The 24493-nt window shown below is 50.7% G+C and overlaps 12 protein-coding genes across 12 annotated transcripts; 5 read left to right on the top strand and 7 right to left on the bottom strand.

The window, feature by feature from the left end:
• Positions 1–197: 197 nt before the first annotated feature.
• On the bottom strand, positions 198–709 carry BO83DRAFT_13586 (uncharacterized protein). The gene has a single exon (XM_025526133.1). The coding sequence runs from the start codon at positions 507–509 to the stop codon at positions 237–239; it is 273 nt and encodes a 90-aa protein (XP_025388799.1). The 5' UTR covers positions 510–709; the 3' UTR covers positions 198–236.
• On the bottom strand, positions 567–2589 carry BO83DRAFT_377749 (TATA-binding protein-associated factor TAF6). The gene is made up of 3 exons (XM_025531080.1): positions 2009–2589; positions 1521–1939; positions 567–1464 (listed from the first exon to the last, which is right to left on the bottom strand). Exons 1-3 carry the CDS (start codon positions 2376–2378, stop codon positions 910–912), a joined length of 1344 nt encoding a protein of 447 aa, XP_025388798.1. The 5' UTR covers positions 2379–2589; the 3' UTR covers positions 567–909.
• Positions 2590–4307: 1718 nt separating this feature from the next.
• BO83DRAFT_426303 (uncharacterized protein) lies at positions 4308–4685 on the top strand (the record flags this gene model as incomplete). The annotated part of the gene is made up of 3 exons (XM_025535274.1): positions 4308–4421; positions 4471–4489; positions 4552–4685. 3 exons carry the CDS (start codon positions 4308–4310, stop codon positions 4683–4685), a joined length of 267 nt encoding a protein of 88 aa, XP_025388797.1.
• Positions 4686–4888: 203 nt separating this feature from the next.
• BO83DRAFT_426302 (terpene synthase family protein) lies at positions 4889–5606 on the top strand (the record flags this gene model as incomplete). The annotated part of the gene is made up of 5 exons (XM_025535273.1): positions 4889–4989; positions 5038–5127; positions 5172–5205; positions 5267–5484; positions 5531–5606. The coding sequence occupies 5 exons, from the start codon at positions 4889–4891 to the stop codon at positions 5604–5606; spliced, it is 519 nt and encodes a 172-aa protein (XP_025388796.1).
• A 558-nt stretch (positions 5607–6164) lies between these two features.
• Positions 6165–7653, top strand: BO83DRAFT_311049 (putative meiosis-specific topoisomerase Spo11; the record flags this gene model as incomplete). Its single annotated transcript, XM_025527460.1, has 6 exons — positions 6165–6456; positions 6504–6570; positions 6630–6738; positions 6793–6879; positions 6930–6989; positions 7066–7653. 6 exons carry the CDS (start codon positions 6165–6167, stop codon positions 7651–7653), a joined length of 1203 nt encoding a protein of 400 aa, XP_025388795.1.
• A 3-nt stretch (positions 7654–7656) lies between these two features.
• BO83DRAFT_336281 (E2 ubiquitin-conjugating protein UBC7) lies at positions 7657–8933 on the bottom strand. The gene is made up of 2 exons (XM_025528439.1): positions 8371–8933; positions 7657–8253 (listed from the first exon to the last, which is right to left on the bottom strand). Exons 1-2 carry the CDS (start codon positions 8615–8617, stop codon positions 8000–8002), a joined length of 501 nt encoding a protein of 166 aa, XP_025388794.1. The 5' UTR covers positions 8618–8933; the 3' UTR covers positions 7657–7999.
• Positions 8934–9146: 213 nt separating this feature from the next.
• On the bottom strand, positions 9147–11243 carry BO83DRAFT_377747 (scramblase family protein). The gene is made up of 2 exons (XM_025531079.1): positions 10614–11243; positions 9147–10566 (listed from the first exon to the last, which is right to left on the bottom strand). Exons 1-2 carry the CDS (start codon positions 11145–11147, stop codon positions 9472–9474), a joined length of 1629 nt encoding a protein of 542 aa, XP_025388793.1. The 5' UTR covers positions 11148–11243; the 3' UTR covers positions 9147–9471.
• Positions 11244–11811: 568 nt separating this feature from the next.
• Positions 11812–12677, bottom strand: lcl2. Its single transcript, XM_025534707.1, has 2 exons — positions 12413–12677; positions 11812–12359 (listed from the first exon to the last, which is right to left on the bottom strand). The coding sequence occupies exons 1-2, from the start codon at positions 12597–12599 to the stop codon at positions 12166–12168; spliced, it is 381 nt and encodes a 126-aa protein (XP_025388792.1). The 5' UTR covers positions 12600–12677; the 3' UTR covers positions 11812–12165.
• A 143-nt stretch (positions 12678–12820) lies between these two features.
• On the top strand, positions 12821–13862 carry BO83DRAFT_377745 (mitochondrial 54S ribosomal protein bL27m). The gene has a single exon (XM_025531078.1). The coding sequence runs from the start codon at positions 12866–12868 to the stop codon at positions 13724–13726; it is 861 nt and encodes a 286-aa protein (XP_025388791.1). The 5' UTR covers positions 12821–12865; the 3' UTR covers positions 13727–13862.
• Positions 13863–13875: 13 nt separating this feature from the next.
• On the bottom strand, positions 13876–20467 carry BO83DRAFT_443681 (chromatin-binding protein RAD9; the record flags this gene model as incomplete). The annotated part of the gene is made up of 4 exons (XM_025536457.1): positions 13876–18376; positions 18451–18504; positions 19040–19600; positions 19715–20467. The coding sequence occupies 4 exons, from the start codon at positions 20465–20467 to the stop codon at positions 14072–14074; spliced, it is 5673 nt and encodes a 1890-aa protein (XP_025388790.1). The 3' UTR covers positions 13876–14071.
• Positions 20468–21109: 642 nt separating this feature from the next.
• On the top strand, positions 21110–21837 carry BO83DRAFT_336268 (H/ACA ribonucleoprotein complex subunit NOP10). Its single transcript, XM_025528438.1, has 5 exons — positions 21110–21205; positions 21265–21278; positions 21337–21451; positions 21525–21577; positions 21636–21837. Exons 2-5 carry the CDS (start codon positions 21266–21268, stop codon positions 21656–21658), a joined length of 204 nt encoding a protein of 67 aa, XP_025388789.1. The 5' UTR covers positions 21110–21205; position 21265; the 3' UTR covers positions 21659–21837.
• A 147-nt stretch (positions 21838–21984) lies between these two features.
• Positions 21985–23325, bottom strand: BO83DRAFT_311169 (rRNA-binding endoribonuclease; the record flags this gene model as incomplete). The annotated part of the gene is made up of 2 exons (XM_025527463.1): positions 21985–22497; positions 22552–23325. The coding sequence occupies 2 exons, from the start codon at positions 23323–23325 to the stop codon at positions 21985–21987; spliced, it is 1287 nt and encodes a 428-aa protein (XP_025388788.1).
• Positions 23326–24493: the final 1168 nt, after the last annotated feature.

Below are 24493 nucleotides of genomic sequence, written 5' to 3'. Positions count from 1 at the left end.
CAACCAAAGCAATTAGGTCCTCTTCACCAAACAAGTGAGGGAAGAAGGGAAATAAATAAGATTTGGGAAAAAGGCACGCGGACGTGGGGGGGGGGGAGGGAAAAGAAAGAAGTAGTTATTGACGGGCGATGGTTGAGCGATTATTATTGCTGTCTGTGATCTGTGTGGGCCCGGAAAAAGTTCGTGGGGCGGGCAAAAAAGACAAGAGGCCAATCTGGGTTGGGCGCTTTTGGGAATCAAGCGCAGAATCTGAGAGAAGGGCGGGAAAACGGTTCAGATTCGGGAAACCTCCAATCAATAGGATGAGGGGAAGATGCAGGAACATATAACTCACCTGGGCAATTATAAAATTTAGTCCAACCACACACGATCCCTGGAGAGGCAGGAGGGCGCGATGGATGAATAGTAAGTAGATGATGAGAGAAGAAGGCCAGGAATAAGGAATGAGCCGGTCGGATTTTCCCAGCCATACTAAATCCAGACGAAATAATACGGAAAAAACCCGACATTTCGTGCCCAACCAGGCAGGCGGTGGTACAAGGGTCAACCAAAGTGAGAAAGAAGGTGACGTCGTGTCTCCCTCCCTTCAAGGAAACCGGTCACACAACTTCCACCATTCCTAGACACTCCAGCACTATCAAGTATGAACATAGTATACTTTGTTGCAATCAGTATATCATGCAGAGGTACAATTCGCTAGCTAGCATTCAAGAATAGCCCCGATTCCCTCCTTCTAAACACCCTTTTCCCAAAACGCCGATTCTGTCCATGCCCAGCAACAAAGGATTAACTAACAAACAAGAATGAAAAAGATCCACGCATGCCTCTTCACCCACCCCTTAAGATATACATCCAAAGTAGATATACAAATCATGCTACTTGTTGTAGTGAGAAGAGAGACATGGAGAATCAGGATGACGACTCCACAATGGCATGAGCGAGGTCAACTTCCCCCGCGTCACTAATCTTTGCGGCCAGGAACTCGCCCACCTTCTGACTCAGCCGATCTCGAAGGCCATCCGTCACCATCGCGCCATGACCGTTGGCCAGTGCCATCCGGCCCTCCCGTAGCGTGTTCAGCACCCCCAGCAGCACGCTAAGCACCCGCTCTGCCTCCGGCCGGCGTGGACTCTCCTCCGCCATCCCATCCTTGAGCAGGTTGCCGTACGTCGGCAGATTAGGCATGATCAGCACCCGCACCGCCTCCGCACCGCCAACCGCATGTAGTCCGATCACCGCGCCATAGTGCGCCCCAAACGGCTTGGACGGGTCCAGGAACGTCTTCAGGCACGACCGGGCCAAGCGTGGCTTCAGTGTATGCGACGAATTGGAATATTTCTTGGCGATAAGGCCCAGAAGCGATGCTGCAAGGTCGCGCAGGGCAAATTGTTCCGTCAATTCAGCACTGCCACCGAGTTGTCGGCCGATCAGGCAGGTCAGAATCGGTGGAACAAGTGAGGCAATCTATCAGGAGTCAGTCAAATGTAATCGGTGTTGTTCATGTGACAATCAGGACTCACATAAGGGTCCACGTAGAGAGACTTGTTCTGTACCAGAGCCTCGGCCATGTGCATCACCTGCGTCAGGACGAAGACATCCTTCAGCCCATGCGTCACCTTCTCCGAAATGAACTGCACGAAATATGGCACCAGCTGGTGTAATCCAGGGTCTTCTCGAAGACTAGCATAACCCGACGTCCTGTACTCCTCACTGGACTCGTCCAGGAAGGCGTTGCAGACCTTCTCGAAGTATAGCTGTAGCTCCTTGGAAAGCACATGCTTCACCAGGGGCTTGACAGAGACATTTCCTCCTCCACTCATGGCCGCCAATGTAGAGCTTGCGTTGGGTCCCTTGGACATCAGTTCCATGTTTCTTGAGTCGGCCGCCGTAGGATTCTGGGGGATGGACGGTTGTACACCTTCAACCGCCAACCAATGGGCTTAATGGAGTCAGCATGCCAATGTGTCATTGTAAGATATTTTTACATCGCAGCAGGGCCAAAGAATACCTGTGAAAGAGATCTCCCGAGGAACTCTGGGCAACGGCGCATTTATCAACTTCTCAAAGTCCACTTCCTCGTCCTCCACGTAGAACAGCGGCTGACCAGGCCCCAGTGATGCTTCTCCAAACCGCAAGGGCCTTGTAGACTCGTATCCGTAAAGTGGCTCCACGTCCAGTACGCGCAGGGCCTGCGCGACATCTTGTGTTGTGAGTAGCGTGCGTCGACTGTGGCGCATGAATTTGAGGGCTTCTTCCAGGACCTGCGCGATGCGGTACTCGACGTCGCGGGCAAGGTTCTCGGTGACATCATTGCTGAGGTTCACGACACCGACCGACTCGGCGACATCGCGAATATTATCGGGGTTCCAAACGGACATGGTGGGTGCGGTGTTAAAAGTCAAGGTGAAAGAACGGAGGCTGGAGATTGGAGGGTGGGTAGGAGGGTGTAACGTCGTCGGCTCGTCAACGAGGGGTCCGGTTATTTCGTGCAATGTGAGGTGAGTAGGTGATCATCAAAATAATTATCCGGGAAGAGCCAAAATCATTCTGGAAGGCCCAGAGCAACAATGTTGAAATCAGTGGCAGCAGATAAATGCGACGCGGGAATGGAGAGAGCTTCGGAGGCAGAAGGCGGAGAAAACCTGCCGCTGGGCACTCCACACGTGCATCTTCCACTTATGTTCGTGGACACTTGCAAATGGAAAACAAGAATATCATGTGTAAAAAGATATCAACTTCATCTTGGGTGAAAGCAACCCTGTTCTAGAATATGATACTAATTTTTTATATATTGAGTCAACCATAAGCGTGGCGAAATGGAAAGTGAAACTGAACCGTTTATACTACTACTTTGCTAGGTAAACAGTGCCCTATCCTACCACAAGAGGACGCAATGCAAAGTCGCGAAACGGACCTAGTCTTTCAGTTCCTGATGTAATATGAGGTCTTTAGCGGTCTTGTTACTTCCAGTATCGAAAACGAAGTACGCGAATCGTGACATCTTGATGACCGGTATTTGCTCGACTGTCTAGTCTTTGACCCCCTTCACCAATACATGGACATCTTTCGCATTTCTTGCCACTTCGTGGTCACTCCACTCCATAGTTATCTCGTCTGTCTGGTACAGTTCGATCTGAGTCTTGTTGAAAATATTTGCAAGGCAAACATACAACTCAAGGTAAGCAAGGCTTAACATACGGCGGTCAGTTACTATATTCCATGGCTGATAATATAACTTACTTGATGCCAATGCATGAGCGTGTTCCCTTGGAAAATGCAACATTCCATTTATCCAGTATTTTTCCGCTTTTTCCAATCCATCTCTCAGGATTAAATTCTTCGGGCTTGGCGAAGATGTCTGGATCTAAGTGGATCATCCTTGTCGACATTGAGACTGCTGTCTGGATACAAGTGAGGATATGAGCTTGATTGGTTGGGCTTATAATGCGGATGCCTTGGCTTACTCCTGGTGGTATTAACTGGCCATCAACTTCAATTCCACCTTTGGAAACAATACGCGGAAGTCTGGATGGAGCTTTTGAGGACAGCCTAAATGACTCTTTGATAACGGCAGTCTATCCATGGATTATTAGCGAATAACCCAGGTTATAAGCAGGAAACGCTTTTATTTATCAGATATGGTAGGTTGCGTAAATATTGGTAATCGATAATCCCATCTGCGTTCACAGGCTGGCACTCGAGCTCTTCCCTCAGCTTCTTTACAGAATTTGGGTGCGTTAGCAGGTAATAAGTAGCGCAGAATAGCGCGTAGCTTGTAGATTCCGTCCTAGCAAAGCAAAATAAGTATGCTTCATAAACAAGCCCATCCACAGACCGCGATGGAGAGTCTTTTTCTGCTTGAAGAAGCGAACTGAAAACCGTCATTCGGGTATTGCCTTCTTTTTGTTCACTTGTGGCAAGATTTATAGAAATATCTCTCATCCACTCTAAACACCGCTGTTAGATTTTCGAGTTAATAGTGAGCTAAGCTTCTCTTAGCAATGGCATTGATTGGTGCTTGCTCACCTGTCTGAACTCCATGTAGCCCGGGGCGACTATGTCCGTCAGTCTGGGAGGGAGGTGAAGGGCAATCCGGGCGAGGATAGGAAAGCTTCTGAACAGATGAAATCGATCCCCAAACATATCTAGGCTGGAAAGTAATGGCGGATAGGCTGTTCCCGACATAACCAGGTCTAAATATCTTCCATACCGTAATACCATTATGGCATAGGCCTATGGAGGATACTGTTACCTGACCTTCATATTCTTTAGCAGGTCAAGGAGTATGAAGAACTAACTGTGACACAATGGTAGAGGTGGCAAGTTTCGTTCACAAGGCCGACTTCGGATATTTCGTGGCTATCGCGGCTCCTGATGCAGAGGAAGATGAGTTGCGAACAATGTTCGACTGGGGTAACTGGGTGCGTATACCTTGGTTTCTACCAACTGTTTATGCTGATTTTGCTCAAGGTCTTTCCTTATGATGATGGTAGTGTTACCCTGACTTTACGGCACTTGCGTTTACTCGTGCTCACATCTCGATGTGAACAGCTTTCGATAATGGAGAGTTGAAAGTGGATTTGGACGGCGTGCAAAGGATGATGGATGAGCTTTTGACTGTCATGAATAACGAGACAACCTTTAGACCAACGGACCCTCTTGTTGTTGCTTTTAAGTCCATCTGAGACAGACTATCTGAAGTGAGTGCCTCTTCCATGAGTATGTAATCCTCGCTAATAATCCAGTCGAGCTGTTCTGCCGGTAATCACATCGTCAACCTATGGTTGATCTAGATGCATAACTGATCCTTAGTATGATGTCAGGAACCCTTCGACGGTTCGCTAGATCAATGCAAGACTACTCTGAAGCATGTATTCAGCAAGTTATTATGCTTTTCAAATTCCAGGGCAGCGAAACACTGTCAGTCGACGAGTTTAATGCAATGAGACGTGGGAATATTGCAACAACGCCCCTCTTTGCGCTGTTTGAGTAGGTTGCTTTCCTACTTAGTTAGGATCAAGCGTACTAACTATCAAGATACGCCTATGGGTTGAACATACCAGAAGAAGTCTTTGAGTGTTCATCAATCAAAGAGCTGGAGAGAGTTAGCACTGAAGTGACAGTCATGTAAGATCCTTGTCCGTTGTAGAAATAAGCTCCTAACTCAAAAGCCAAAATGACATCGTTTCCTATCGGAAGGAGCAGGTATGTGCATATGTATGGCCCGCCAGCGGAAGGTGCAGAGTTCCTAACCCTCCATCACCAGCTCCTTGATGAGAATAGCAATTTAATCAACATATATCTCCGGGACGGTTTCTCAGTTCAGGCTGCTTTTGACGAAGCTGCAAAGTTACTGGCTATCTGCTACCGTGACTGGTATTTGGCACTAGCCGACTTACCCAGTTGGGGCGAAGATGTCGACGCCCAGGTTCAGACGTATATTGAGGGGCTTCAGAATGTTGTTCTGGCTAATATTCACTGGAGGTAAGACCTTCTCTCAACTTCGCTATGATTTCTAATGGTGGTGTAGTTTCCTAGCAGAACGGTATTGGAAATCGAATGCGGAGATACAGAGGGATAGAACGATTGAAGTGCGACTGACATGAGGATGTCTTGGATGTGGTGAAAATGGCTTAGATTGTGTTTGATTCAGAATTCAGATTGCATGACTTACGTCCCATGGTAATTGGCAGGCTGACATGCAGTGCTCTCTATCAGTATTCTCACTGCTGATGCTGGCCTAGACTTATCCTGGGCCTTGTGATTTGATACAATAATCAAGATTGACTCTTGTTACAGACTAGCCAGTTTGCCTGTTTGTCTAGATGCGATAGGTTTTTGAAAGTGTGTGACAACATGGGAGAATATCCCAGAAGAAGTCTATCTATGCCTGAAATCACAGGCCACCGGATCGCCATACTTCGAAGACTGGCCAATCAACATCACTATGTGACTTTGATGCTTCCGCCGAATATCCTGACGTTTTATGTTATACAGAAGGAACATAATCTATTTGTTGTAGTATGAGGAGGTACAGTTTATGTTAGATCGGTTACTCTCACGCTCGTGGCCCATCCAGACTAGTTTCTTTCCTCCCTCCGGATCATCCCCTTCCCTACCCTTACAGGTCATCCTCTCCTAGCCCATCTGGATCCTCGAAAACAATGGCGGGGTCACATCTAGATGGCATGGAAGCAGAGGCGTTCGAACGACCAACAAACATCACTACAATTCCTCAAACACCAGTCCAAAGCTACATTCAGGAGACGCTAGCAGCAATCCTCGATGAACTGTCCTCCCCTGAAGGCCAACCGTCCATTACTCTAAAACAGAGAGGCAAAAAGTTCGCATCATTATTCATCAATCCAGAGACACTGGCCCTGGAGACCTCCGAGATGCAGAGATACACCACCTACAGATGGCCCGGCAGAGATGAGAACGAAGCCTGGAGATTCTGTACGATCTATGATCACCGCTCATAGCCTCCTCTAATAAGGACACAGCTGTCGCCTTACGAGTCCTCGCTGCCATTGCAGAGGCAGTTCAGGAGGGGTTGGTGGTATCCAAGAGGTAAAAAGCACATACAATCAGTATTCCCTACCACGATTCAATCACTAACTTCAGAATAGAGACATATATTACAGCGACCCCGCCTGTTTTGGCACCCAGAGAACTGTCGATACCCTCGTTGATGACTTGGCTCACACAATGGGGGTGGATCGTACTGCTTTATATGTGGTTTGTAGGACTCAACAGTACCCACTTCTAGGATACTAAGTACTCCAATCACAGGAAGCAGCAGCAAAAGGACTCGTTATGGGCTACTATCAGATAATTACTAGAAGCGGCGCAGTGGTGGATGTGCGATTATCAAACCAGGTCTGTTGCAGTCATCATTACTGCACGCAGCGTGAGATGACCTTTTCCAGGATACTCTAGTACCTAGAACGCAAGACGTTCACAAGATAGATCTCGCAGATGTTGCGTGGGTATTGGTTCTAGAAAAGGAGGTTCATGCTGCCGTCAAACCCTCTATTTTGAAGTGGAGTCAACTGACACTCTCAGGCCGTATACCGTCGACTTGCGAGCAGCAGCTATCATCTCCAATCTGCAGCAGGCAAGGGTATCCTCATCACCGTACGTCCCAATCCCCCCGTTACATTTCAAGAGACATACCAACAATTACAGGGGAAAGGATATCCCGACCTCAACACTCGGGCATTCGTCCGAAAGCTCCTCGACCACAGCCGCCAACTCACCAAACGACCGCAGTTCTACGCCTTAGTTGACGGAGACCCCGACGGAATGGCCATTATGGCCACATACCAGTACGGCTCTGTGGCTTTTGCACATGAAAATCGGAACTTGAATGTCCCAGGTCTCCACTGGCTGGGACTGAGAATAACGGATGTGGTTGCAGGCGCTGATCCGCTAGAAGATAACACGCTAATCCGTCTCACAAAGAGAGATAGGAAGAAGGTCGTCGCTATGCTGTCCAGGAATCCTATCTGGGCGGCCGATGGCCCGGAGCCGGAATGGCGAGTCGAGCTGCAGCGGATGCTCATGCTGAATGTCAAGGCAGAGACGGAGATCCTATATGACATGGAGGGAGGGTTGATCCGATGGTTGGATCGGAAGCTGAGCAGTGGGTAGGTAGGACATATCCATGACTTATGCCATTATAACGACGAAATAACAATATATACTAAAAAAAAACATCTATGCATTCCGGACCATGCATCTACCCCAGGAAAGATATATAAGAATAAAAGAATAAAAGAAAAAACGAACGTACCACAACGCCAACCCAAGCAACCAATGCATCCATCCATCCATCCAATCATCCAGCTCCCAAGCTATGCCACAATTCCTCCACACGACACAGAGAGTATAGACAGAACAGCGAGCAACCAGCCCACCAACCAGGTACTTATATACGAGCGAAACCCCTACCCTAACCATCACCACTCAACACATATTAACCCAAGGGTGGGGGTATTCACAACCCCAATCCCTTCCTAACCTCATCCCTCACCTTCCGCTCATACTCCCCCCTCCGCTCTCTCCACATCTTCGCGGCCTCCACATTCGCCGGAGATTCATCATTCGGCTCCGCCAACATACTCATGACGGAGATGAGAATCTTCTCCACGCTCTGAATAGGCGACCACCGCTCCGAAGCGTGTTCGTAATGGTTGGGGTCGTCACCGGGGGGATGGAGGATGGAGATGCACACGGTTCCGTTGGGGTAGACTATACACATTCATCCGAACAATGTTAGCATACCACCTTGACCAAGCGTCACCAGAACAGTCTAGAAGACACAACAAAAAAAAACACACAGAGAGAAAGAGGGAGAAGATCATATACCATTAGGATGCCAAACCCCACCACCCACAAACTTCATCGTCGGCGGACTAAGCGGATAATCTTTGGGAAACTTCAACTCGGCCGCGAACACGCCGCCCTCAAAGGGTGTACCTTCGGGCCCCTGGATCAGTGCTTCCCAGTGGAACATGTCATCTTCGGTGACGGGGCCGGCGGTGATGCCCTCGGGAGGGTTGGTGGAGAGGTTTTTGTATTCGTGGAAGAGACGTTTCTGGGCGACGGAGGACATTTTGATCACTGCCTTCTTTCTTCTTTTCTCCCTTTTTAAAGTGATATAATTAAGAAATTGTTTTAATCTCTCCGGTGTGGGAGGGGGGAAGCTGGTGCTGGTTGGGTTTCTGTTGCTGGTGGCGTGGCGGTCTGGCTGTGTCTAATCTGGCGATTAGATAAAGAGGGGAGAGAGAGTGCGGAGATCGGACCGGAGAGGATGAAAGGACACCGGGGGGAAAGTGGTTATGTACCTGGGGTGGCGTTGAGGAGATAAGTTAGGATTAAGAAAACTTTTTTCTAAGAGGCTGGGGTTACTACTACTGGGGAAGGTTGAGTGAGTGGCCTGGGATTGAATTGGAGGACAAATCAAGGTTTGCCACTTTTGAAAGCCAATGAATTGATGGAGTGATTGAGGTTCCATTGATTGATTGATTGTTGAGCCGGTGGGATGTGGGTGCCTGAGGCTGCAATGATGCTTATCGCCGCATTCGTCTGGATGGATGGAGTATTGATGAACTATTATTCTGTATAGGATTGTTCATTTTCGCGTGATATTATACATTTTATTGGAGATTTCACTGCCGTTATGATACATTGGGCTGGTTATTGTCAGTAAGCTGCAAAACCCTACATGCATTTCAAGCAGGGCCGAGAGTTGAATGACATCAACGTCTACTCCGGACTCGGCCCGACCATGTCGAGTATGCCATAAGTATGTCACAGCCGTTACGGTGATTCTCGATACACCGAACTTATGAGTTTTGTTGTAAGGTAATACCCTCGCACAAGTAAGGGTAATAGTGCATGTCTGACCGTATCACGGTGTCAGCCGGCATCCTGATCCAACTGCCTATTATATGGTCGATCGGCCGCTTAGAACCAATCGAAATCATCGCCTCCCTCGCCCTCGTCGCCTTCATCTGCCCAAGGGTCCTCTTCCTGACCCCATGTGTTCTCAGGCTCCTTTCCCCACGGGTCCTCAGGCTCCTCCCCCCAAACATCTCCATACGGACCCGTTTGACCTGGCGTCGGTGACTGTTGATCTACAGGGGCTGGTTGCTGATCGGGAGCAGGCTGGCTGCCTCCCAGACCACGGGACATGGCTTCGTAGCCAGCCATTGCGCCCGCGCCTGCTGCTCCAGCTGCTGCACCATCAGCCATTCCACCGGCTGCCCCAGCGCGACCAAGAGTTCCCGCAGCTGCTTCTCCTACGGCACCTGCTTCACCGGCTGCTGCGCCCCCGGCGGCAGCACCTCCAGCAGCTGCCTCACCACCGAACCCGGGGATCCAGAGGGGCATAAAACCAAATCCTCCTGAGTTGCTATGGCGACTAAAGTAGTCAAAGTCAATGCTCACAGCGGTTGCCAGCATCACGGCACGCTGGTCGAACGTCATCCCAGTAGCCGCACGGTTCTTGTCGAGGAACTCTTCGCTGGGGGAAGCAGAGTCCATTCTGAGTGCATAGACACCCGTATCCGTGAAGATTTCCCGGGCAAAGCCGGCAAAGTCGCGATTCACTGAACCGATCAGCTGTTTGTCAGAGGAACGTAGGCCAAAATCCCACGACAAGAAGGGCTCGTCCACATATGCAAATTGGTGGTATTCGCCTGTTTCCTGGCCACTTTGAGATGATTTAACCAACTGCATTTGCTGTGTGTTGGACATATCCATCTGGTTAAGTGGAAGCTTCTGTGTTTCCATCTCTGTCGCTGGATTGGGCGAGTGGTGATATGTGAAGAGGTTGTATTTGCGCCGTAGCGGGGCCCATTGTTGCTGGGCCTCTCCGATAACCCGCATTTCATCCAAGCCCAAGGATGAAACCCGAGCATTTGAGTCCCCTGTAGGGTGAACCAGAGATCCGGCAGAGGTTGTTTGTAGTGTGGTGGATGTTGAATAGGTACCCTTTGCCAGGTCGAGAGGATCATATACGCGGATTCGGGAGTTGATCCATGAGAACGGACGGTGGAACTACACAGTCAGCATCATCCAGATGCAATCGGCAGATCATCACCTACCCGAAGCACTTCATTCTCATGCCTGTCAAACACATGCGTCACAAAACTGCGATGCGTTCGGAACGATTGTCGCGCCATCATGTTCACCATGCCTTTCTCCTGCTCCGCCATATAGCCGATATGATTACCGTTGGCATCCATGATGACGTACTTGTTGGCTTGTTCAAAACCAATCATCACATTCATGAGCTCCAACTGCCGCTGCACCACCAGACCTGAGTTGGCGAGGATTCCCGTAGCCGGGTGCGTCTCTTTTATTACGCCATGAGGGTCTTCGGGGATGTGGACTGGAGCGAGGAGGGTGTTCTGTGAGGGGTCATATTGTGAGGCGGGGGTTTCGGGGTTGTCGGAGGTTGTCTCTGTATTGCTGAGTTCAGGTGCTCGCGATGCTGGGACGTCTCTTCTGATGGGCTCTGGCCTGCGTATGGAGTTTCGGGGGCCTCGGGGGTTGGATCGACCGCGAAGTGAGCTGGCGAAAGCTCGACCGGGAGCTCGAAGGCACTGCGCCGGTGGTGTTCGGAGCGCACTCCACATTCTGATTGGTTGGCACCAGTCAGTATTAATGTAAGATGTGAAATTAGGCGAAGATACGTGAGGTAGATGTCAGTAGCACCGAAAAGTACAGTTAAGTTAGCTGAAGATGGAAGAGAAAGAGTGGAAGATTCCCGCGATGACGAAGGTGCGGGAGCGGAGTTAACGGCGATAAGACGCTGATCATCCATCCGCCCTCGTTTTGCCTTCATCCACCCCGCGAACAGATTGCGAGATAACTCAGGAAATTCTCCAGTACTTTCAAGTCCGTGTTCAAAATGCTTTCCATACAGAGTATTAGGAGCTTCAAACTATCACAGATGGCCGAATGGCTCGACCGCGTGAGATCAGGGTAATAACTTGTTCTAATACCTTGTCTTCATATTAAATATATATATTGTAAAACTTGAAACTACTAGTGAGTGCTTCTGAGGCGTTTTCGCAGATAATGACAAAATAACTACGATCAGGATATCATTTCCACACCTAACAAACGGTATATAGTCAACGGAAGAAGCGTTCATATTATTCTATGCATCTATACCTGTCTTTCCAAGTTCTGCCCACATGGACTACTAACCTACGCTGCAACCGGAGCGCTGATTGCGATGCAGCTGCTTTGGAAAGTCAGTACTGATGGAATTGACATTGGAATGCATATCATTTGCTATGACCACGCCGGGAAGTAAGCACTGAGGTCCAGAACGTATGAATCAGGTATGGTCTGGTGCCTCTGATCAACAACTCAATCGCAAGGCGATGACCCAAAATTCGAGCTGCTGGCTATTCAAGCACAAAAGCAACTGCATGTGCAATATCCGAGAGCGCTTTGACACAAACAAGGCAATGATGCTGCAAGAGCCACTGAACCGCGACACAGTTCAATGCGCAGGTCTTAGAAATGACATCCTGAACAGCAGGCTCCCCCAAAAATATCCAGAACCAATCGGCGCAAACACCGACACCAATGCTTTCCCAATCAAGCTGCTAGCGACACACATATCATCTCGTCCAACCTCAATCACAAAAGACCCTTGCGCGCCAACTCAATCTTCCGCGCCGCCTCACCCGCCTTGTATCCTCCCTTTGACACACAAACGGCACTTCCTTCGCCAAGTTCAACCTTCTCTTCGACATCGGGGTGCGGACACGGGCAATGGTGCGGGAAATGGACGCATGCGAGGGTACCAGGACAGAGGTATTTATCGCAATGGGCTGTGCTAATTAGCTTTACACGACATATCCCAATAGAAGAATCCACCACTTACCTGAATCCCACTGACTCTGATACCGCGAGCTATCACTCGGAACATTCTGCGCCGCCTGCTGACGACCCTGGTGACCACCACCACCACCGCCGCCACCTCCAAACATATGCTCAAAGAACTGGAACTGCGCGTGAGCCACAGAGGCAAGTAGAAGAAGGGCTCCGAGGAGCCGAATCCAAGAGAACATAGCGATGTTAGACTCGACAAACAATCGAGCAATATGTCCAAAACAAAAAAGCGAAGCAAATTAAATTGCAGATCAAAGCAAAGCAAAGGACTAAGTATATAGTTGTAGATAGATAAGTTACCGGCCATCTGGCCGCATCCGGCACGTGACCTCACCCGCCAAGTCCCATCTCCGATCCGCGAAAAAAAGCAGGCCCCGGGAAATAGAGCGAGCCATCTCTCCCCAGATCAATCCCCGTTGAACATCACCACCTCCCAATCCACACAATGTTCCAACCACGTTTTCTAGCGCCCCTCCGGGCTCTAGAAAGGGGACTTACCAGAGCCCCCACGGCCGCCATCCGCAACAACAACAACAACACCTCCTCGCTCCTCCGCACCACCTCCTCCATCCTCTCCGCAACCAGCAACAGCAGCATATTAACACAATCCAAGCTCACCCCGCTAGCATCTCCAACATTACACCAATTCCTCCAAGTCCGACACGCCTCCCACGCCTCCCAAGGAACCGCGAACCGTCACTCCCGCGATCCGGCCGGAAAGCGTCTCGGCGCGAAACGCACAGCCGGTGAATACGTCGTCCCCGGATGCATCATCTTCCGGCAACGAGGCACGAAATGGTTCCCTGGTGAGAACTGCGCCATGGGCCGCGACCATACCATCTACGCTGCTGAGGCCGGGTATGTGCGGTACTACCTGGATCCCGAGCGTCATCCGGATCGGAAGTACATTGGAGTTGTGTTTGAGAAGGATGGGAAGTTGCCGACGCCGAAGAACGCGCCGACTAGGAGGAAGTTGAACCGTGTGGCGGTTCGGTTTGAGCCTGAGGAGGAGGTGATGGCTGCCAAGCAGGGCGATTTGGTGGCTAAGATTGGACAGGACGGGACGCAGGTTGGCAGTGCTACGAAGGTTGAGGCTGCTCAGGCTGCCGTTCAGTTGCGTCCTGGTTATATGTACCGTGAGGCCAACTGGAGTATTGGTCGTGCTGCGGAGAAGGCTGGCATTACGGCTAAGCCGTATAACCGCAAGAACCGCTGGTTGGCGTGGAGGAAGAGGACTGCTAAGGCTGATCGGTTGGCACAGATGAAGAGCTTGAAGAATAAGAAGAAGAAGAAGGGTGGAAAATAGATGATTTGATGGAGGGGATTATGTCGGTGAGGGGTTGACTGCGTGTGTGTGATATATTAGTTCTGGTTCTAGGGTTTCTTTTTGTGTTTGTCTACCTATATGTATGTATGTATTATAAGACGTTTCAATGGGCTGCAATTACTATTTCTTTTCTCTTTATTAAGAAACAAGAACTGATGCTTCGACAGAGTAGCAGACTCCAGGGTATATTGCTATCAGTATCAGTCTCGCAAACACACTGATTGATCAAAGCAGCAAACATAAAAAGAACAAGCAGATACTCCAGACCCCATACATTCATCGTAGATGATCATCGAAGATATTAGCCCCCACTAGATCCATTCATTACTGGTCAAACAACCTCCCCAAGATCAAGCTTTGACAGACAAACTCATTGCCGACAATCTTGACATTACTGTTCACCCCCAGCTCATTGCCGTCAAAAGATTCCATCAGCTTCGACCGCTTACGCTTCCTCGAACCGGCGGTCGACAATGAACTTCCCAGTGCCATGGCCTTGGCGGAGGAAGCTCGATCATCGTCATCGACATAGATCCAATTCCAGCTAGTGCTATCGGCCCTATCTGTTTGCGTTGCACTCAGGATCGCGCGAGCAGACTTGAGATCAGGCACGCGCTCGATGCGAGAAGCACCCAACGCATACGTCAAGAAGAGATACGCCTTGCGTTTCTCCTCATCTGCTCGACCACTGCGTCCCGTAACAAGAAGCACGGATTGTCCGTTGAGAAGATTGGGCCGGCCGGCGATGGTCTCAGACAGTCGAGCCTCTGTGGCAGGGTACGGGGCTAGGAAACGAGACTTGGTCGCGCCGTTGAGGTAGGTGGACTCCCCGGCTGGGAGGAGATATATTTCCCAATCGAGGATTTGTCTTCGGGCAACGCAGTCCTCGATCCAGCGGTCAGAGAGGCAAGGGAGATTGAGTGCTAGGGCTTGCATGTACTTTGACCGACGAGAATGTTTGTCGGCTATCAGACATGCAAAGCCCACGTTTGCGGCACCACTAGTCAGCCGCAGATGGCCGTCTTGGGTACTAGGTAGTGGAGCAGGAGACTTGGTAGGTGTAGCAACTGGTGCACTGGGAGGGAGTTCGAACAACTCATTGAACCCGTCCTCTAGAATCCGGCCGTCGTTCTCCAGAATCATTTTGGTAATTCGTGATTTGGCCTCATTGTTGTCTCCGTATGACACCGCAAATACCATACCGGCAAATAGACCAGTGGAAAAGCGGAAGCTGCGCGAGAGTCGAGCGCCAGGGGACATGGGCGTGGAGTGTCTATCACCCGGCGTTTGGGGTCCACTTTCGGAAACAGCAGGCCCGGAGTCGTAGCTGAATGCCCGGTCTTTCAGCTGATTCCAAAGGATAGTATCTAGGTAGATTCGGGAAATAGGAACAGTAATCCTGTTCTCTGTAACTGCTATTCCCGAGCCGGGGAGACTTTTGCGCTGCTTCGGTGTCAAGATAACGGAGGAATATCCATATACATCGGTCATAGGAATCAGCCCGTTCGCAGCTCCCTGTTCAATATCACTCAAAGTGAGCTTGTCGGCGAACCCAGAGATGATATGTGTCACCTTGGGAACATCGCGCATGTCCACCTTGACACCATCACCAATACGCAGCTCAAGCCGTTTCACCGCGCCAGTGGGAATCTCAAGCGGTGCGCTATCTTCGAATTTGACCAGATACCGCGACTGCGATGTGCCAAAGGGCTTGCCAAAGCACGTTGCAGGATAATACGCGCGCTTTGGTCCGCTCCATGGGGCAAGGACTTGGTTGACGGCGACAGGTACGTTCTCATGGCTAACTGAAGGCTGAGCTGGCTGTTGAACCCGAGGCGGTGTCTCCACAACTGGATCCTCTTCAGATGCTGTTTCTGTTGGTTGGGGTACGACTGGTTCACTGGATGGCTCCGGCGTTGAACTGACCGCCTGATCCTCGTGAATGGCAGGCAGTTCTTCTTCAATGGGAGCATGCTCTTCAACCTCAGCAGGCACCTGTTTTACCGGAAGCGAGCGACCTAGAAGCCGAGACCTCTCTTTACGAGAGACGTGATGCTGAGTAGAATCATCCATATCCCATATGCTCTCCGCTCTTCTCGAGGGTCTTGACCGTCTCCGATAGGTTGGCATTGGCTTGGTGGCCGGCTCAGCCTGCTTCTCTGGCTCCATCTCAGTGATAGGTGGCATTTCCTTCTCTGGAGAAGGCACGACATGAGTAGGCGCGCGAGGTGTAACAGGGAACACTGGGTCGGAAGCGTAAACACTCTGCCCACCGTTACCGCGGCGCTTCTTCCTTGGCTGAATAGGAGACATTGCAACCGCAGACCGGAACTCCCGGTCGTCAGCGGACAGGATATTAATGTCAAGGTTGAAAGAGCCAGCCCCAATCTGTGGTGAAGCATCGGCTGCGATTTCTGTCAGTGCCCTGCGCTGTCTGCCACTTGGGCTGGACAGAATTTTTGAGTTATGGAACGAGGAAGGTTTCAGAGGCGACGAGCTATCAGCAACCATTGGTTGAGAACGAGACCCTCGCTCGTGCGCATCCATGTACACCGGCGGCAAGTCGTCATCTTCTTGATCGGCTACATCGGTTGGGTTATGATCATTCGGCCACCTTTGGTGACCAAGGCGGCTGGGACTCGTTTCGGGAATGCTTGTCATTGGTATGATTTCTGCAAAAGCCCTAGGAGCAACAGGAGTCTCGGCGACGCGCGAGGGCATAGATGAGGACTTCTCGGGTCGATCTAACGTAGATGGTTCATTGCCTGTATCCGCGGCCCCCTGCACAGCTGGATTGCTTGACTCCACCATGTTATGCTCTTGAGCCAACGAGGGCCGTGGAGTCTGGGAGCGAGATGGACTGCCTAGCTCTGATCCAGGCCTGCTCACCAATTGAGCGCAGCCTAACTCGAGCGATCGTCGGCTGGTCTGGGACGCTGAAGGGGGAGAGGAACGTATACGAACTTGCTTTGTGGGCGATGGAGTTGTTCTGTCTACATCAGACAAAGGCCCCAAATGAGCCTGAGAGCCTGACTGGTGTATGCGCTGCGCGGTCCATTGCTCCTCTGTGTCATCATTACCAGGATCCCTCCGACCAGCGGAGCGCTGAGAGTCCTTAATGACCGAGACCTGTGAGGAGTAGCCTTCATGCAACTGCTCATCCTGTACAACGTTGCCAGAAAGCGAAAGCGACCTTTCTCGCGCGTTTACCGGTTCCCCATTGGTTGGACACGGACTTTCATGCAAGGCAAGAGCTTGCGATAGGCGGTCATGTGCGCTCGCAGCAGCAGTACTGGTTGTGGAAAGGTCGTGGCAATTCTCTTTATCCTCCTCGGCTGAACCATCGAGATCGTAAGGCCGTGGCGTGGGCTGTTCCAAGTCATCCTCTTGCTCTTGTTCCGTTTCTTCTTCGCTGAGCGCCCCATGCTGCAGCCTGGTAGACCCCTGCTCTCTCACCTCCTCGACTTCTCCAGAAGACCCTTCAGTCAGATCGGGGCCTTCCGGCACTTCAGATACGGGATTTAGGATCATGTCCGCTTGATTACCACGCCGACTGGATGGCCTCGCAGGGGCTGTGAGCTCCACAAGCTGAGCATCAGCCTCGTGGTCAAACATCTTCCGGCGCCTCATTCGCTCAACAAAACTAGGCTCCTTATCAAATTCCCCGTCGCTTTGGTCCGAGTACACATGGTTTGCAGAACGTGTCATTCTTTCATGCAATGCCTTATCCCGGTTGGCTTGAGATTCCTGCATGCTGATGTAGTTCCATCTGTGGGCGGACGTGTCCCGTGGAAAAGTTGCGGCGAGGTTATTGTAAGGTGAGGAGAGCGTTGTAATAACCGGGTGGCTCTGAATGGGAATATTCGGAGACGGTCGATCTGACATAGGGTCGGATTGTTGGCCGTTCACTAGAGGTGATGATGGAGCCTGAGTTGCCCTAAATACCTGACTTAGTGCCAATATCCCACCACTTGACCCGATATCTCCTGCAAGGGGATTCCGCGAAGCAGTGGGAGACACAGTGGCAAGGCCCTCAGAGTGGGCACGCTTCACTGCAGTCATGGGTGTCTTTGTCAGAAACCGCTGCGACTCGGGAAAGAGATTTGGCTGATGCAGCATGGGCGAAGATTCTCCCAGCTTCGAGCTACTTTGATCCTCAAGGTCCTCGTTGACAGCATCAGTATGAAGAGGGTCGTAGCCAGATAGCAAATCAAGATGTCCGCTATCGCCTTCATGAAGGGTCATAAGCGTTGCCTGATCACCCAGATTGCTCTCCTTAGCGTTGTCCGCAGCCTCCTGGTTCTTCCTGATGATTTCATCGTAAACTGACTGAGAGACGACCTGCGTGTCCGAAGGGACGGCATCGACCGAAGGCATTTTCGTAGACGGAGGCACTGGGGTCGTAGAAGGGTTTGTAGAGTTGGTTTTGCCGGCTGGATTCGTATTCATCAAAGTTGTGGCATTATGTGATCGCGAGGATGACCGTGAAGGCGACGACGGCGTCGGGGATTTTCGAGCCTTCTCGTGGGCGGTTGAGGAAAACGACGACTTTTGATGTGCTTCCGGGCGACAGTCGAGGTTTGCAACTGTCCCCAGGCCATTAAATTGGAGATGCGAAGGTGCAGATTCCTGATGGATAGCAGACAAATGATGTTAGCGAATGGAGATCAGAGACTCCGCCACCGGGAGAGGCCGTCACTCACAAGCCCCAACGCGACGCGTTGCAGCTTCGCGATGTCGATGCTATCCTCCTGCGTCTCCATAACTCTCTTACACTGCGATGCCTGTTACACAGCACAAATGATGGCTCATTGCCGAGGTGTCTGGCGCCCCAAAGCCACGAACACTTTCACCACTCGGCTTCCTCGACTGTTCTCGTGCTTTTTCCAATTGGACGGAATACCGTAAAATGCAGAACGCGAAACGCGTCACTCACGTGATATCTCAATATTACCGCTCTAGGTTTAGCCTGTCCGAATCTACAAGCCAAAGACGATCTACAATCCATCTATAGAACGAGAGGATGAGCAGTACTATATAAGGAGTGCAGGAGTAGGTCAATGTTGCATTCTTCACACCAGTAAACCGTGATCAACAACGCCAACCATAATGGCTTGTGAGAGGAGCAGTGTTACATATTGTAACAATGAGTAAAGTGCTTTACGTCTTGCCAAAAGAAAACCCAAACGGCTCGAACAGCACGCTGCATATAGTACAGAGAAACCAGATGATGCACTCATTCTAGTCCCGAGTCCGATTGGGGACCCATCTTCGAATAACCATTTCCCGGACTTGATAACGAGACAACATCGAACCAATATCCTCTTCCGAGGGAGTATCAAGCTCGTAAGACGTTGGCGGAGGCACTTCCACATAGCACACCACCAAGCTCTTCTTCACCTGGGCCTGGACTCGATTGACACAATGCAGCCACCACCAACTGCGCGCGGTCTTCTCCTCACACTGGGCCTTGCGCTCGGCCGTTTCAGACCAGTAGCCATGGCCATAGGATGGGACGACCACGACAGCAAACTCAGCATGTGAGAAGACCGGACCACGGTTGTAGAGGATGTAGTCTACACCGAACTTCACTCCGGAGCGCACAACCCAACCCAAAGAACGGAAATGGTGGTACACAACATATGATATCATGAATGGGTCGTCCGGCGTGAGATCCGCTGACGGGGCTCTAGGAGGGAAGTAGGAGTGTCGACATAATAATGGCAGCAGAGAAGATGTAGGAATCTCGGATTTGCGAGTATCATCGCGAACACGCAAGACACCCAGCCCATATGCAAGAAAGAAGGCCTCTTCATTAGATAATTGAAGGTGCTCTTCATTATTCAATTCCAGCTCCTCGTCAGCCTTACCTCCGTCCGCCTTTCCATCCGCAGATGTTTCTGGCAAGCCCAAGATAGCCGAATCAGAAGCAAACTCCTTGGCTTGAACAACCGGAGAAAACCGCACAGTTTTGCTACCACTAGGTGACCGCTTTCCGGCGGAGTTAGGTGGGCGTGCATTGCCGTCTTGTGATACTGAACGTTGTGACTCAAGGAGCTTGGCTTCCCTGGCTTCCCGTGCTTTCCTTAGGGAGAACTTTTCCGTAGTTGATACTGCGCCTTCAGAGCCACTGTTCGGAGTGGGTGAGAGGGATGACTGCTCGTTTGACGTCGCGGTGCTGTCCCTGGCAGCCGCTTCGGCCTTGAGTCTCTCCTCAATGGCAAGCTTTTCCATCCTCGCGCGCTCCAGTTTCAACTCGCGGCGTTCCGTCCGCCGCTGTCGTGTAACCTCTTCGCTAGTCATCCCCCCAAGTAGTCCTCGTCTCTTCTTCTCACGCTCAAGCCAGCTCGGCTCACTTCGACTCAGGGTTCCCTTACCAAAGAAACCCATCTCCCATAGCGCCTTTATAGCCTTAGGGTCTGTGACATGGACCGAGGATGTGGCAGAGTCAAAGTAGGCAGAGTAGACTTCCTGGTGAGGGGGAGAAATAAAGTACGTCAGGTAGGAAAGCAGTACACTGACGAGCGAGAGAGGGTTATGGGGGATGAGAGGAGGGAGAGGATGCACATCAACCGGGAGGGGGAAGCGATGGATGTGTCGGTAGTTGGGCCTTGGAGGCCGCGAACGACGAGCTGGGGGAGCATTGCTTTTTTGAGAAGAGTCGGATTTGCCAGGAGCAGCAGTCTCCGAAGCAGGACTAGGAATTGTATTGGAAGCCATATTTAACAGTAATTCTTAAAAGCTCAATTGGATAGATATTCGATTCTAACTACAGGGAAGAGTCAGCAAGAAACTCTTCAGTTACAAGCTGGAATGTAGCCGCCATCGCCAACCCCGACAGAAGTAATCAGAATCATTGTTGTGTTTCTCCTCAGATACCGTTGTAGTCAATACAAAGCCTTCACTGACAACAGCGAGAAATCAAGGTTGCCATTGCCTAAGCTTAGGTATGTCATCATCACCGGAGAAAACAATGAAAGCAAGAATCCTTCCAGCAAGACCGACAAGGCTGCTGGCTGAAGCTTACCCGAAATCCTGTGCAAGATCTGGGGTTGGTCAAGCCATTACACGAGAGGCAGCTTGTCCCTCGTGATGCGATGTAGTGTATCTTAAAAATACAAAATATCAATTAGCGAAAGGATCCCAGAGTCATTATGCAAGACGGGAACGGATGCGCATTATCATCATCAACATCCTCAATATTCCCTCATCCTGCCTGAAGTGCGATGGGATGGTTTGCGGAAGGAAGAAAAAAGTGGTTGGAGCTCGCTTGGGCAGCCTTAAATGGGACCGCGCGTGACTAAGCTGGCCCTTGGCCCGTGCCCCGTTCGCTCCGCCAAAAATTTCCTGCGTATCGCCGAAGTTCAAGTGCAGCGGTTTGGCATCGATAAACGCACTCGTTCACCACCCAGCACCTCTCTTTCGTGTTTCAGTCGACTAACAGATCTAATCTTTCAAGTGAGTCTGTCCGCAGCCTAATTCAATGCTACTCGCTCGTTCTGACTGAAGATCTACAGGATGCATCTTATGTGTATGTTTCTCCGCAGTCGGACTCCCCTCGATCGGTCATAACTAACGAATGCACAAAGACTCTCTGGGCCCTGATGGCAAGCGGGTTTACACCCTGAAGAAGGTCACCGAGGATGGTCGCGTTACCAAGAGCGCTCACCCCGCCCGTTTCTCTCCCGATGACAAGTACTCCCGGTAGGTTCCTTTTCGCCAACGGTATTCAGACACATCGGAGAGAAACTCTGGACTAATGATATCGGCCATTTAGTCACCGTGTGACCCTCAAGAAGAGATACGGTCTCCTTCTGACCCAGCAAGTCGGTATGAAACCCCGAGTACGGTTCCCATTATGGTGGACATGGCTGACGACAGACTACAGACAAGGAGGCTGCTAAGCTGTAAGCGGGTTGACGGAAAAACATGATTGAGATACAAAAGGTGCTTTGAATCATTTATGGCGAATGGTGTTATCTATGGTCTTTGGACGATGAGAAACTTTTGTTCGGTTTCTGTGCGGTGCCCATGGCCGGTATCTTAGTGTGCAAAATATACCATCCAAGAATTTGCTCTATATTCGTTACCTAGCATATGCTATGTGTATGCTCTATAAATCGTTGATCACGAGCCGTTCATCATAACCCATCACAGAAATAGACCAAAGGTGCAGCCATAAACTTTTAAGCCAGACGCCAACCCAGACTGATGCAAAGAGACGAGAAGCCATGCCATTACCGCTTCCTCGAGTTGACGTTCCTGCCAGCTCCCACACGGACCCGACCGTTCTTGTTCCGCTCTCCAGTCAGGATGCTTGGGAGGTAGTCCTCGTCCATGAGGTCGTGCTCCTTGCGCATTCTGCGGTTCTGCTCTGCGGTGGCTCGAACATACTCCTTCTGGTCTTCCGCCAGGATCAATTCCGTTCCCCAGCCACCCTTACCACCACCTCCCTTCCACTTTCCGTTAGAAGTGCCGTGGACGGGCTTAGGGACACTGAAACGGTTGCCGCGGTTGTTCCACTGCATGTTCTTTTTCAGGTGCATCTTGAACTGACCATTCGCGTCAGTCGTGCAGGATACGCGGGTGAGCGTGTCTTTGCCACAGCGGGGACAAAACTGCTTGTTCATGTCTTTGGTGGTGAAGAAACAGGCATGGCACCGCTTGATGAAAGACTTCAGATGGCGAATTCGCTGCAGGGTAGAAGTGGAGAGCAAGTTCAAGTTCATCTGTAGCAGCACGTTTTGACACTGTATCCTAGTCAGTATAGAACATAGTCATCGGAGTGAGAGTTAAAAGCATACCGCAAAATCGGTAGTCATGGTGGCAACCTGCATCACCTTGGGCTCCGGCGCCGCAGCCGCAGAGCTAGCCTCATCGCGGGCCTGCCGCTTCTTCAAGTTGGAGGGCGTGATCCAGCCACCATCCGAATCATCGCCATCATCTTCCTCCTCTTGGGCATCGTCGGCGTCCTGAGGAGTCGGTTCCTCCGTCTGGGCCTCTACAGGGGCATTTTGCACCGCGGTATCCTGTGTGCTGGTCTCCTCTCCCAAGCTTGCGTTCTTCAGATCTTCCGCAACGGCATCCACCTCAGCACGCTCGTCTTTGTTCTCTTCCTTTTGGGTGGTCTCGCCCTCAGTCTCACCCTTAGCCTCCTCTCCCTTCTCTTCGGCCTTCTCCTCCTTCACGGGTGGCTTTCCGTTCACCTGTTTCTGCCCCGGTACACTTCTCAGTCTCCAATCACCACCATTCCGCTCGCATTCAATCTCGTATGCAAGCGCAAGAACCTCAATATCCGTTTTACTCAGGACAGCCCGATCACCAGTCTTGCGTGCAAATTCGCTCAGGACACTGACGCTTTTCGGGGATGGTGTGCGCTGCTTCAAGAAGGGGAGGTAGAGTGTCTCCACACGCTGGCGGGCGTCAGGGTCACGGATTTCGCTGACGACGGAGGGGGTGATGAGGAGTTCTTCGCATTGTGCGAGCAGCGTGGATAGCGGCGGGGTATTCTTCAAGATGGGACCGGCGTCAAGGACGATGGTGTGGACGGGCTTCGTAGGCGATGCAGAGTCCGTCATTTTGACGATGGATGATGTTAGTATCTCTGCGACCGTATAATGAACTTTGTGAATGAAAGCCCAATGTAGGAGTAAAGTGTATTGATTGACTCTTGGGCCGCAATGGTTGGATGGAAATTCCTCGGATGGGATTTTCAGTTGGTCTGTGCATCGTTCCTTATCTTAGTGCCCGCTTATCGAGACTCTTCCCGACTTTCTCACCCATCACTCGCGCGACAACTGGTCAGTGCCATAGTAAACAAGCCGGGATTCCTCTGTCTGATGCATCGTCCCGGAAGATTCAGAATATTCTGACAGATTCCCTCGAAAAGCCACTATCGTGGTCTGTCTGTTATCTGGACATCCACAGAAAAAATCTTTGTATTTCAAATCACATGGCAATGACAGGTCATTCTAATGCAGAAGGCCCAGTCCCTGATCCATCAGTCATCTAAAGTACGAGTACACAAGGTGGTCAGCACAGCAGTAGCCTTCCCAAACCACGCATTCCTCGGAAATTGAAGAGAACTAGCAATCGAGGGGATTAGAAGCATCACGAGTATCTCATTAATTTCGCATGGCACCATCAGGATGCCGAGCTCTCCGCGCGAAAAATTGAAAGGAGTGCGTGTTCTGTCCTTAGCAAAATGAATGATGGCGACTAGCATCAACCGAGCAGGGCCACGGTGAGTCCACTTGCCAAAAGTACTTGCATACAATTGACTCATTCTTCGTCTCGACCTGCACACAGTCAGTTTGCGGATTCTGAATGGAGGTGCCTGGACGAAGTACTCCGTCTGACTGCAGAAGTGTGAACAGTAGCCTGGACATGCGTCTAGCTATCTTCACACTAATGCAGGTATCCATGGAATCAAAAGACTGATAAGCCGTTCGTCCGGTGGAGTCTTGCTGACAGGTATTCCGTACCGCGGATGTTTTCAATCCGACTCAGAAGCTACTGTATGTGACGGGGATCTATGGATATCGTGCATGGCTCACAAATATCAAAGCAATTGGCACTTCAAAATTTTGGGTTATTTTGTCGTGTTTGATTGGCCTTGCCTTAACGGTGGCGCGCAAATGCCAGCTGACACTTCAACTGGAAGAACTTTTCAGTCACCATCGCCGAGCAACACTAATTTTGAGTACACACGCAAGCAAGAACGACAAGAAATAGAGAGAGAGTATG

Source organism: Aspergillus eucalypticola, assembly GCF_003184535.1.
Source record: "Aspergillus eucalypticola CBS 122712 chromosome Unknown BO83scaffold_10, whole genome shotgun sequence".
NCBI classification, from domain to species: domain Eukaryota; kingdom Fungi; phylum Ascomycota; class Eurotiomycetes; order Eurotiales; family Aspergillaceae; genus Aspergillus; species Aspergillus eucalypticola.
The sequence above is the reverse complement of the archived record's forward strand: the minus strand, read 5'-3'. Positions and strand labels throughout refer to the sequence as shown.